The sequence below is a fragment of the Oncorhynchus kisutch genome, linkage group LG18 (genome assembly GCF_002021735.2).
Source record: "Oncorhynchus kisutch isolate 150728-3 linkage group LG18, Okis_V2, whole genome shotgun sequence".
Classification (NCBI taxonomy): Eukaryota; Metazoa; Chordata; class Actinopteri; order Salmoniformes; family Salmonidae; genus Oncorhynchus; species Oncorhynchus kisutch.
This window is the reverse complement of record NC_034191.2, coordinates 30,988,409-31,001,581: the sequence shown is the minus strand read 5'-3', so window position 1 is coordinate 31,001,581 and position 13,173 is coordinate 30,988,409. Positions and strand designations below refer to the sequence as shown.

General features: G+C 45.1%; 1 protein-coding gene across 8 annotated transcripts in view; it reads right to left on the bottom strand.

Moving 5' to 3' along the window:
* The window catches only part of LOC109875543 (breast carcinoma-amplified sequence 3-like), a 314,869-nt gene that overhangs the window by 172,387 nt on the left and 129,309 nt on the right, over window positions 1-13,173 (bottom strand). For all 8 annotated transcript variants that reach the window (XR_004203964.1, XM_031795791.1, XM_031795790.1 and 5 more), the window contains 2 exons: window positions 4,395-4,591; window positions 4,164-4,261 (listed from right to left, as the gene is read on the bottom strand). Coding sequence is in view for 7 of the 8 variants with exons in the window: in XM_031795791.1 (XP_031651651.1) it covers window positions 4,164-4,261; window positions 4,395-4,591 (295 nt within the window). In the remaining variant the exon portion in view is untranslated. The remainder of the gene's footprint in view (window positions 1-4,163; window positions 4,262-4,394; window positions 4,592-13,173) is intronic.

The following is a 13,173-nucleotide window of genomic DNA, read 5'->3' as shown; positions in this document are numbered from 1 at the left end:
ATCATATGGCATAATGGTAGAGTTGTGAATGTGGCCACTATCTCTCCACACACAGGAGGCCTTTATGGCTGCTCAGGTAATTGTGAGGTGTAGGGTTAAGGATCAGTTACTCTGTGTGTGTGTGCAGGTGCCCCTCGACCTTCCTGGGCAGTTGAAGGGACTCACCCATTCCCCTTCCGATTCATCCATCCCTCCACCTCTTACTACAACAGCTGGGGAAAGCCCCTGCTGCCCTGGGGGCTGCATGACAAGGAGGGGCTGCACTGAGCAGGTGACAATCAGTCTCTCTCAATTCAATTCAAGGGGCTTTATTGGCATGGGAAACATCTCTCTCTGTCTCTGTCTCAGTGAGCAGCAGCGTAAGCTGTGATAGTATCAGGTATAGTGCCAGGTATAGTGCCAGGTATAGTGCCAGGTATAGTGTCAGGTATAGTGCCAGGTATAGTGCCAGGTATAGTGCCAGGTATAGTGTCAGGTATAGTGTCAGGTATAGTGCCAGGTATAGTGCCAGGTATAGTGCCAGGTATAGTGCCAGGTATAGTGTCAGGTATAGTGCCAGGTATAGTGCCAGGTATAGTGCCAGGTATAGTGCCAGGTATAGTGCCAGGTATAGTGCCAGGTATAGTGTCAGGTATAGTGTCAGGTATAGTGCCAGGTATAGTGTCAGGTATAGTGTCAGGTATAGTGTCAGGTATAGTGTCAGGTATAGTGCCAGGTATAGTGCCAGGTATAGTGTCAGGTATAGTGTCAGGTATAGTGTCAGGTATAGTGTCAGGTATAGTGTCAGGTATAGTGTCAGGTATAGTGTCAGGTATAGTGTCAGGTATAGTGCCAGGTATAGTGTCAGGTATAGTGTCAGGTATAGTGTCAGGTATAGTGTCAGGTAGTCTCTCAGATGGCTGTCAGCTACAGATCCAACATTGATTAGACCATAAATACCAACTGTCTCTGTTTAATGGACTAAACACACTTTTAATGCCTAAGTGCAGCAGTGTTCACTAAGTGTCTTTGGTGCCGTGACCTCTCCTTCTCCTCCTATCAAGAGGACACACGTGATAACTGTCTCATAACATGCCTGCATCGTCTCTCTGCCTCCGTGCTCTGTCGCCAGCAACAAAACAAGTTAGATCCCAGGCTTCCGATAAAAGTCACGCCAGCCTGGCACACACAAGCGGGGGGGGTAAAGGAAGTGTTTTTCTCCAGAACAAGGAGCAACGTGTTTTCTTAACTGAGTCATAACAAAACAACGACCTATCTAGACTGTAGGGACGCTGTGATCCCTGTCAGAGAGATATCAGCACAGAGAAGATGAACAGCCTTTCTTTCTGTCTTTGTTTGTGGCCTCCAGCATTGTTTCTCTGGTCCCGCCGTACCACAGAATGATCCTGTGTAGTCTACCAGGACACTCACCTAGTCTACGTATGTGGAACATACAGACACACACACACACACACACAGACAGGCCCTCATAGTGACTCTTCGGGACCAGATAGACAGTATTGATAATGGCGGCTGCATGTCCCATTGATTTTGTTTAGGATGGAAAAGTGAGACATTGGCTGTAGAGCTTCCACTTCCCTCCTCCCTGCCCATAAATGTGTATGTGTGTACGCGTGTGTCTGTGTATGTGTGTACGCATGTGCGTGCGTGTGTGTGATCCAGTCCTAAGCCCCTGGGGAATGTCTCAGTGGAGTGTGTACTGTAGAATACAGCACATTCAGAGATAACATCCCAGACACTGGGGAGACTGTCTATGAGTCCCAATGACTGGAAGAGTCTCTACAGTGGAACTAACTTACTGTATGACTGATGTTACTGCCACTAAGCACTTATACAAATCACAAGTTGCTGGGACCTTGGCTACATTAGCTGCAAAAAAACATGTACACACACAATCTGCACTAATCCATGGCAAAAAGAACACACACTTGTCCTTTTGAAGGTAAGAGAAAAGAGATGTGTGTGTGAGATAAAAGGCGCCACACCGGTGGCAGGTCAGAGAGCTGAGACTGATAACCATCACTACCCTCCCTTCATCTCTCCTCCTCCTACCGCCTCTCCTCCTCCTCCTTCAGACAACGAGAGAGAGAGCGAGAGAGAGAGAACGATAGAGAGAGAGAACGATAGAGAGAGAGAGAGAGAACGATAGAGAGAGAGAGAACGATATAGAACAATAGAGAGAGAGAACGATAGAGCGAGAGAACGATAGAGCGAGAGAACGATAGAGCGAGAGAACGATAGAGAGAGAGAACGATAGAGAGAACGATAGAGAGAGAGAGAACGATAGAGAACGATAGAGCGAGAGAACGATAGAGAGAGAGAACGATAGAGAGAGAACGATAGAGAGATAGAACGATAGAGAGAACGATAGAGAGAGAGAACGATAGAGAGAGAACGATAGAGAGAGAACGATAGAGAGAACGATAGAGCGAGAGAACGATAGAGCGAGAGAACGATAGAGCGAGAGAACGATAATGAGAGAGAACGATAATGAGAGAGAACGATAATGAGAGAGAACGATAATGAGAGAGAACGATAGAGAGAGAGAGAGAACGATAGAGAGAGAGAGAGAACGATAGAGAGAGAGAACGATAGAGCGAGAGAGAACGATAGAGCGAGAGAGAACGATAGAGCGAGAGAGAACGATAGAGCGAGAGAGAACGATAGAGCGAGAGAGAACGATAGAGCCCGATAGAGAAGAGCCCGATAGAGAGAGAGACGATAGAGGAGAACGATAGAGAGAGAGAACGATAGAGAGAGAGAACGATAGAGAGAGAGAACGATAGAGAGAGAACGATAGAGAGAGAGAACGATAGAGAGAGAGAACGATAGAGAGAGAGAACGATAGAGAGAGAGAACGATAGAGAGAGAGAACGATAGAGAGAGAGAACGATAGAGAGAGAGAACAATAGAGAGAGAGAACAATAGAGCGAGAGAACGATAGAGAGAGAGAACGATAGAGAGAGAGAGAGAGAGAACGATAGAGAGAGAGAACGATAGAGAGAGAGAACGATAGAGAGAGAGAACGATAGAGAGAGAGAGAGAACGATAGAGAGAGAGAACGATAGAGAGAGAGAACGATAGAGAGAGAGAACAATAGAGAGAGAGAACAATAGAGAGAGAACAATAGAGCGAGAGAGATTCCTCCTTGTTCAGACCAGGTAAGAATGTACTTTGTTGATGATTTAGGTTTTTGGTGAAAGGGAGTGAGATACCTTGTCAAAACAGGGCTTCAAGTGAAGATACAGTGGTGATAAAACAAGGTTACTGTACCTTCTACTTCCAAGGCCTTTACTATTCATCGCCTCAATCACCGGATCATAAGACCGTACTGAACACATGGCAGAAATACCACAACATCATACCAGTCACATTGATCCCAACGGTGGCTTCACGATGACATAAAAACACAAGCACTAAATTCAATTGGGATTCTCACAAGATCAGTATAACAGCAATAACCCCTAGAGAACAACACTGTACGTGCCGGCTTTCATCTCAACATGATTGGATTAAACCCTAACAGCCTAACAGGATGAAGAAAAGGCCAAACGTAAAAAGACACTATCTTTAAAGCAGATCAATCTAATCTAATTCACAGATGAGACCAGAAAGGTCTACATTAGGTCCACTCATCCAATCACAATGCAGGGTTATGATTATGGTTATCACTAGGGTGATTTCTGGCTTGGATACTGTGAAAAGTCCGACTAGATTATCATGTTGGTCATTATGTGGCTGGTTTTAAAGGGTTAATGTGATTGTGTGTCTGAACAGGAAAACAAAGGCTTGAGTGTAGGCTAGGCCCACAGCCAAAATTGTATGATCATTATGAAGAAGACACAGTTCACGGGTTTTGCATTTATGTATGTGTGTGTGTGTGTGTGTGTGTGTGTGTGTGTGTGTGTGTGTGTGTGTGTGTGTGTGTGTGTGTGTGTGTGTGTGTGCTTTTCACCCTTGGCATGGATGGATGGCTCTTGGGTGTTCTGCTCTCTCTCTAACAACACACACCGGTGTACACAGACAATCTGTATTGAACCAGGTACAGACATCTGTACACAGTCCCATACCACAAATATACAGACAGACAGACAGACAGACAGACAGGCAGGCAGGCAGACAGACAGGACAGACGGTAGAGTATATAGTAGCATGGTTCCTACCTGATCCTGTATCAATGATCGTCCCCTGTCCCCTCCGTTCAGCCACCAGCCGAGAGGAACCAGGCATGCTGACAGGCTCAGAACGCACCGGCTGGATCCTACACACACAGACATGTAATGTTACTATGTGTGTGTTTATTTATTTATACAGTATATATAATTAGTATCATTGAGACCTGTTAAAAATAGCATAAGTTACAGACAACAACGGCAGCATGATTGTCCACCTACCTGAGACTGTGTAGGTCCAGGTCATCAGTGTGGAAGTCCAACAGAGGCTGTTGAATGTCGCTGGGGCCCTGGGACTGCAGCACGGAGGAGGAGGAGGAGATGACCGTAGTCTGACCAGATGGGTGGATGGTCTTAAACTGGAACTGAGGACCCATCCACAGCCGACGGTGAGGCCCTGTGTGGGTGACTATCTCCACCTGGTAGGGGCCAGACAACAACGTTAGCAATAGCATGCTAGAAACATAAAACCACTGGAATGGATAGTGCAGTTATCTTTGTTTTATTTCATTTAGGTAGAACTAAATACTGGTACTGTGTTTGTGTACAAACTGCTGAAAACCAGTTTCCCATTTGGGACTAATAAAATAACTACTACAGCGTCACTGTCCACATCCGTTCAGGATGTAAACCTGTCAGACTAAAGCCTGTTGTCCACAGAGACAAGCCGATGTAGTCCCAGTGAGCTGGCGGGCGGGGCGGCGTGAGTTAGGGGAAGAGGAGATGAGGGAGACAGATTTCCATGGCAATGGGATTAGAGGACGAGCGTCAGAGCCACATTAGCGTCACTGTTTCAGAGAAATGCCACCGTGGCCGTTAAGGCTCAGGAACAGCTCTCTGCAGCGTCTGCACCCTGAGTGATGGCATGGTGGGCATTAAGATGACAGCGTGGCAGACTCCAGAAAGGTCTGTCAGTAATGTTACACTAGATGGATGGGGAGATGAGGAGAGGACAGAACAATTCTAACTAGCTTTTGCCTCTCTTTACACCCAATCCCTCTCTGCCCTTTCTATCTCTGCCCTCTCCCTCAATCTCTCTCTGCCCTCTCCCTCAATCCCTCTCTGCCCTCTCCCTCAATCCCTCTCTGCCCTCTCCCTCAATCCCTCTCTGCCCTCTCCCTCAATCCCTCTCTGCCCTCTCCCTCAATCCCTCTCTGCCCTCTCCCTCAATCTCTCTCTGCCCTCAAAATCTCTCTCTGCCTCAATCTCTCGCTCTCATTCTCTCTCCCTTATCCTCTCTCCAACTCTCTCACTAAGAGCTCCTCTCAATCCTTCGGTCTTGTTTATTTAACACAGGCTCCTCTCCTTCCACACTTATGTCTATTTGGCTGTGGAAGAGCCAAGACAGGGGTGACAGCATAGGTTCTCATAATACGTCCATGGGGTGTGAGTGATAAGTGGTTTGGCACAGCTGTGTAAATTAGGCCACACACAGACACACAGACAGACAGAGGATTTCAGTGTGTGTACATTAGTGTCGCCCAGCCCCAGAGATCAACAGATGCCATGGCTCTCTTCAGTGTCGGGGCGCAGGGCCAGATGTTGGTCTCTCACCTCCGCCCTCCTGTCTGTCGCTCCCTGTCCTGACATACTGTGCCTGACAATACGAGTTATCACAGAGTTGTGTAGAGCTCACAGAACCACCAAAGGACTGTTGATAGAACAGCTTAGGGACGTCTGATATGAAGTCACTGTATAGCACAGGAAGTGGAGGAGGGAGAGAATTATAGTCCAGTCTCCAGAGGCCTGGTCGCTACTGCAATAACCCAATAGAATGTGTCATGACCGTCAGAGCCTGACCTGATGACTTGATGGAGGGGTATTGAAACCAGGAGGATAAGGGGGAATCTGTGGTGCTGCTTCTGGCATTGTTGTCATCTGACAGACCTGAGAGCCACTTACACTATTACGCACCGAAGCTTTGTCCCAAATGGCCCCCTATTCAATATATAATGCATTTATTTTGACCAAACTTATGGGCCCTGGTCAAAAGTAGTGCACTATAAAGGGAAAAGGGAGACATTTGGGACACAAGCAATGTCTCCTGAGTCGCGCTACATACAGTGCCCAGACGGACGGCACACACCAAAGGTCACGATGTGGTGCTTCAATAGAAAAAAGCAGATCCATCTGATTCTGAACACGGCTGATAATCTAATGAAGGAATATCATTTAATGACATTCACAAGACAGCGGTGCTTTAACTCAATCTATCCATTATCATCATACTATACATGTTTCACTATTTATCCTCCAGACTATTGTACAGAACAGAATTGACAGCATGACCTTGGAAGGCTCGTTTCTACAATGGATCAAGACCAGTGTTCTGTCTTCCAGTGCCATTTCACATTTGCATTTGAAAGGCGACGAGGTAAGTGTGTTGGGATAAACTGGAGGACAAGTGAGATGCCATGTTGAGGAGCCTCATCCAATGATTTACAGAAGCTATTCAGTGTCAGAATTATCGTCATTTAAAATCCACTGTGCTGTTTCCTGAGGATAGCACTGCTACAACCTCCAAGTCCTGTGGTATCTTTGTTGAGAGCAATAAGTCAGAACCTCGGCTTAACTAGTTTGTCTGACAGACACCACCATCCCCCATAGTGCTGTGTCCCCATCACCGCTTGGGAGTTTGAAGCACAACCTTATCAAAACAGCACAACTCCCCCTAGTGGCCTGGCTGCCAATCTCCATTAAAAAGACTTCACCTGGCTAATAATAGCACAGCGCAAGCATAAATATGGCCAAGCTTCACTATTTTTGGTGCAGGAGATGGTAGAAAGACGGTAGTTGGTTTGGCTCCCGCCAACACTATCATAGTGGCTACTAACCCCAGAATAACTTGGAAACATTTACCCCAATCCATTATATATGGCCTGAAATGATTACTGGAGGAGATGTGATGGTTCCTTGCAGAGATCAGGCTTCAGACATGAGGGAGTGAAGGGCTAACCAAGCTGAAGATAGTGGGGTCATACAGTTGAAATCGGAAGTTAACATACACTTAGGTTGGAGTCATTAAAACTAGTTTTTCAACCACTCCACAAATTTCTTGTTAACAAAATATAGTTTTGGCAAGTCGGTTAGGACATCTACTTTGCGCATGATACAAGTCATTTTTCCAACAACAGACATATTATTTCACTTAAAGTTGACTGTGCCTCGAAACAGCTTGGAAAACTCCAGAAAATAATGTCATTGGTTTCTGATAGGCTAACTGACATTATTTGAGTCAATTGGAGGTGTACCTGTGGATGTATTTCAAGGCCTACCTTCAAACTCAGTGCCTCTTTGCTTGACATCATGGGAAAATCAAAAGAAATCAGCCAAGACCTCAGAAAATAAATGGTAGACTTCCACAAATCTGGTTGATCCTTGGGAGCAATTTCCAAACGCCTGAAGGTACCACGTTCATCTGTACAAACAATAGTATGCAAGTATAAACACCATGGGACCACGCAGCCGTTATACCACTCAGGAAGGAGACGCGTTCAGTCTCCTAGAGATGAACGTACTTTGGTACAACAGCAAAGGACCTTGTGAAGATGCTGGAGAAAACAGGAACAGAAGTATCTATATCCACAGTAAAACAAGTCCTATATCGACATAACCTGAAAGGCCGCTCAGCAATGGAAGAAGACACTGCTCCAAAACCACCATAAAAAAGCGAGACGACGGTTTGCAACTGAACATGGGGACAAAGATTGTACTTTTTGGAGAAATGTCTTCTGGTCTGATGAGACAAAAATAGAACTGTTTGGCCATAATGACCATCGTTATGTATGGAGGAAAAAGGGGGATGCTTGCAAGACGAAGAACACCATTCCAACCGTGAAGCACGGGGGTGGCAGCATCATGTTGTGGGGGTACTTTGCTACAGGAGGGACTGGCGCACTTCACAAAACAGATGGCCCCATAAGGAAGGAAAATGATGTGGATATATTGAAGCAACATCTCAAAACATCAGTCAGGAAGTTAAAGCTTCCAAATGGACAATATGCCCAAGCATACTTCCAAAGTTGTGGCAAAATGGCTTAAGCACAACAAAGTCAAGGTATTGGAGTGGCCATCACAAAGCCTTGACCTCAATCCTATAGAAAAATAAACCTGACTCAGTTACACCAGCTCTGTCAGGAGGAATGGGACAAAATTCACCCAACTTATTGTGGGAAGCTTGTGGAAGGCTACCTGAAACGTTTGACCCAAGTTAAACAATTTCAAGGCAATGCTAACAAATACTAATTGAGTGTATGTAAACTTCTGACCCACTGGGAAATTGATGAAATAAATAAAAGCTGAAATAAATCACTCTACTATTACTCTGACATTTCACGTTCTTAAAATAAAGTGGTGATCCTAACTGACCTAAGACAGGAAATTCTTACTAGGATTAAATGTCAAGAATTGTGAAAAACTGAGATTAAATGTACAGTGGGGAGAACAAGTATTTGATATACTGCCGATTTTGCAGTTTTTCCTACTTACAAAGCATGTAGAGGTCTGTAATTTTTATCATAGGTACACTTCAACTGTGTGAGACGGAATCTAAAACAAAAATCCAGAAAATCACATTGTATGATTTTTAAGTAATTAATTTGCATTTTATTGCATGACATAAGTATTTGATCACCTACCAACCAGTAAGAATTCCGGCTCTCACAGACCTGTTAGTTTTTCTTTAAGAATCCCCCCTGTTCTCCACTCATTACCTGTATTAACTGCACCTGTTTGAACTCGTTACCTGTATAAAAGACACCTGTCCACACACTCAATCAAACAGACTCCAACCTCTCCACAATGGCCAAGACCAGAGAGCTGTGTAAGGACATCAGGGATAAAATTGTAGACCTGCACAGGGCTGGGATGGGCTACAGGACAATAGGCAAGCAGCTTGGTGAGAAGGCAACAACTGTTGGCGCAATTATTAGAAAATGGAAGAAGTTCAAGATGACAGTCAATCACCCTTGGTCTGGGGCTCCATGCAAGATCTCACCTCGTGGGGCATCAATGATCATGAGGAAGGTGAGGGATCAGCCCAGAACTACACGGCAGGACCTGGTCAATGACCTGAAGAGAGCTGGGACCAGAGTCTCAAAGAAAACCATTAGTAACACACTACGCCATCATGGATTAAAATCCTGCAGCGCACGCAAGGTCCCCCTGCTCAAGCCAGCGCATGTCCAGGCCCGTCTGAAGTTTGTCAATGACCATCTGGATGATCCAGAGGAGGAATGGGAAGGTCAGGTGGTCTGATGAGACAAAAATATAGCTTTTTGGTCTAAACTCCACTCGCCGTGTTTGGAGGAGGAAGAAAGATGAGTACAACCCCAAGAACACCATCCCAACCGTGAAGCATGGAGGTGGAAACATCATTCTTTGGGGATGCTTTTCTGCAAAGGGGACAGGACGACTGCACCGTATTGAGGGGAGGATGGATGGGGCCATGTATCGCGAGATCTTGGCCAACAACCTCCTTCCCTCAGTAAGAGCATTGAAGATGGGTCGTGGCTGGGTCTTCCAGCATGACAACGACCCGAAACACACAGCCAGGGCAACTAAGGAGTGGCTCCGTAAGAAGCATCTCAAGGTCCTGGAGTGGCCTAGCCAGTCTCCAGACCTGAACCCAATAGAAAATCTTTGGAGGGAGCTGAAAGTCCATATTTCCCAGCGACAGCCCCGAAACCTGAAGGATCTGGAGAAGGTCTGTATGGAGGAGTGGGCCAAAACATCCTGCTGCAGTGTGTGCAAACCTGGTCAAGAACTACAGGAAACGTATGATCTCTGTAATTGCAAACAAAGGTTTCTGTACCAAATATTAAGTACTGCTTTTCTGATGTATCAAATACTTATGTCATGTAATAAAATGCTAATTAATTACTTAAAAATCATACAATGTGATTTTCTGGATTTTTGTTTTAGATTCCGTCTCACTGTTGAAGTGTACCTATGATAATAAATTTGACCTCTACATGCTTTGTAAGTTGGAAAACCTGCAAAATCGGCAGTGTATCAAATACTTGTTCTCCCCACCTTATTTGGCTAAGGTGTATGTAACCTTCCGACTTCAACTGTATCGCCATACAACTTATCTATCTGTAATGTTAATATCACAACCATACAGTACCTTCGGAAAGTATTTAGACCCCTCGACTTTTTCCACATTATGTTACGTTACAGCCTCATTCTAAAATTAATTTTTCAAAAGAATCTAACTGAAACATCACATTTTCATAAGTATTCAGACCCTTTACTCAGTACTTAGTTTAAGCAGCTTTGGCAGTGATTACAGCCTCGAGTCTTCTTGGGTATGACGCTACAAGCTCTGACACACCTGTATTTGGGGCGTTTCTCCCATTCTTCTCTGCAGATCCTCTCAAGCTCTGTCAGGTTGGATGGGGAGCGTGGCTGCACTTAGCCAAGACAACGCAGGAGTGGTTTTGAGATGTGTGCTTAGGGTCATTATCCTGTTAAAAGGTGAACCTTCACCCAAGTCTGAGGTCCTGAGAGCTCTAGAGCAGGTTTTCATCAAGGATCTCTCTGTTTATCTTTCCCTCGATCCGGACTAGTCTCCCAGTCCCTGCTGCTGAAAAACATCCCCACAGCATGATGCTGCCACCACCATGCTTCACTGTAGGGATGGTGCCAGGTTTCCTCCAGACTTGGTTTCGTCAGACCAAAGAATATTGTTTCTCATGGTCAGAGTCCTTTAGGTGCCTTTTGGCAAACTCCAAGCGGGCTGTCATTTGCCTTTTAATGAGGAGTGGCTTCCATCTGGCCACTCTACCCTAAAGGCCTGGTTGGTGCTGCAGAGATGGTTGTCCTTCTGGAAGGTTCACCCATCTTCACAAAGGAACACTGGAGCTCTGCCAGACCATTGGACTCTTGGTCACCTCCCTGACCGAGCCCTTTTTGGAACCACCAAGGAAGAGTCTTGGTGGTTCCAAACTTAATCCATTTAAGAATGATGGAGGCCACTGTGTTCTTGGGGACCTTCAATGCGGCAGACATTTTTGTGGGACCTTATACAGACAGGTGTGTGCCTTTCCAAATCATGTCCAATTAATTGAATTTAACACAGGTGGACTCCAATCAAGTTGTAGAACCATCTCAAGGATGATCAATGGTAACAGGATGCACCTAAGCTCAATTTCGAGTCCGTGTGCGGATTGCTGAGGAATAGTTTTTCTTTCATCTATTTTCGAATAAGGCTGTAACATAACAAAATGTGGAAAAAGTCAAGGGGTCTGAATACTTTCGAAAGGCACTGTATATCCCTCCAAACCACATCTCACGGCAGTACACCGTGCCAAAATGACCACTATTTGGTATTAGATTAAAATGTAATCTTATTTCATGCTGTAATAGTGGCATCATGCACCGCTGGACAAAGACAAGGAATCTAAGAGTCAAGAGCCACTTAGTCCAAAAACCACCTATTAGCTCCTGGGTCATTCCACCAATTAGGTGCCTTTTGAGTAAGTTAACTTGGTGGAAAAAACAAACACATTCTGTCATAAAGAACACAAAAAACTTTCTCCCATCTCAAAAATGACTAGAGTAAGTGCCTATTAAGCGCCAAATAAAGTAACAGGGTTGACCGTAACGGGGTTGACGATTTCATCTTAAATCAGCCATGAATCCTCTCGTGACAGGGGGAAAGGAAGCTTGGAGGGCAGGGAGTGGCGATTGAATGCAGGCTTCACAAAAAAAGTTTTGTCTATCTATGGGTGACAGGGTTGACATGTTATACTTGACACACTCAGTTTTCCACCAAAAAACAACAGAAAATGGCCAAAGAGTAGAACCAGCTGCTTTTACACTAGGATATAACTATTAGATGTTCGTGTTTTCGTTTGAAAAAATATTTATAAAGGAATAGTTTCACCATATTAAAACGAGAGTTCAGTTCCTGTAACAGGATTGACCTTAAAATGATGTACAGGGTTTGTTTTTTTATACCTTAAAATGAATCACTAATAACATGAAATAATCATCTTAAGGAATGATTTTGTCAAAGCAACAACTAGGGCTTTACAATGACAGTAAAACATTTGAGACATGTTGGGGTTAAGTAGGTTAAATGTTCCCAGAAGTCACAGAGAATGCAGAGGGACATGTCAAAATGCACAATTTGGGAACTCTTAATTCATTTTAAAAAATCAGGTTTGTAGAATTTTCTTAGTGCTGTACAATATACACTGCTCAAAAAAATTAAGGGAACACTTAAACAACACAATATAACTCCAAGTCAATCACACTTCTGTGAAATCAATCTGTCCACTTAGGAAGCAAAACTGATTGACAATACATTTCACATGCTGTTGTGCAAATGGAATAGACAACAGGTGGAAATTATAGGCAATTAGCAAGACACCCCCAATAAAGGAGTGGTTCTGCAGGTGGTGACAACAGACCACTTCTCAGTTACTATGCTTCCAGGCTGATGTTTTGGTCACTTTGAATGCTGGCGCTGCTTTCACTCTAGTGGTAGCATGAGACGGCGTCTACAACCCACAGAAGTGGCTCAGGTAGTGCAGCTCATCCAGGATGGCACATCAATGCGAGCTGTGGCAAGAAGGTTTGCTGTGTCTGTCAGCGTAGTGTCCAGAGCATGGAGGTGCTACCAGGAGACAGGCCAGTACATCAGGAGACGTGGAGGAGGCCGTTGAGGGCAACAACCCAGCAGCAGGACCGCTACCTCCGCCTTTGTGCAAGGAGGAGCAGGAGGAGCACTGCCAGAGCCCTGCAAATGACCTCCAGCAGGCCACAAATGTGCATGTGTCTGCTCAGACTCCATGAGGGTGGTATGAGGGCCCGGCGTACACAGGTGGGGGTTGTGCTTACAGCTAAACACCGTGCAGGACATTTGGCATTTGCCAGAGAACACCAAGTTTGGCAAATTCGCCACTGGCGCCCTGTGCTCTTCACAGATGAAAGCAGGTTCACACTGAGCACGTGACAGAGTCTGGAGACGCCGTGGAGAACGTTCTGCTGCCTG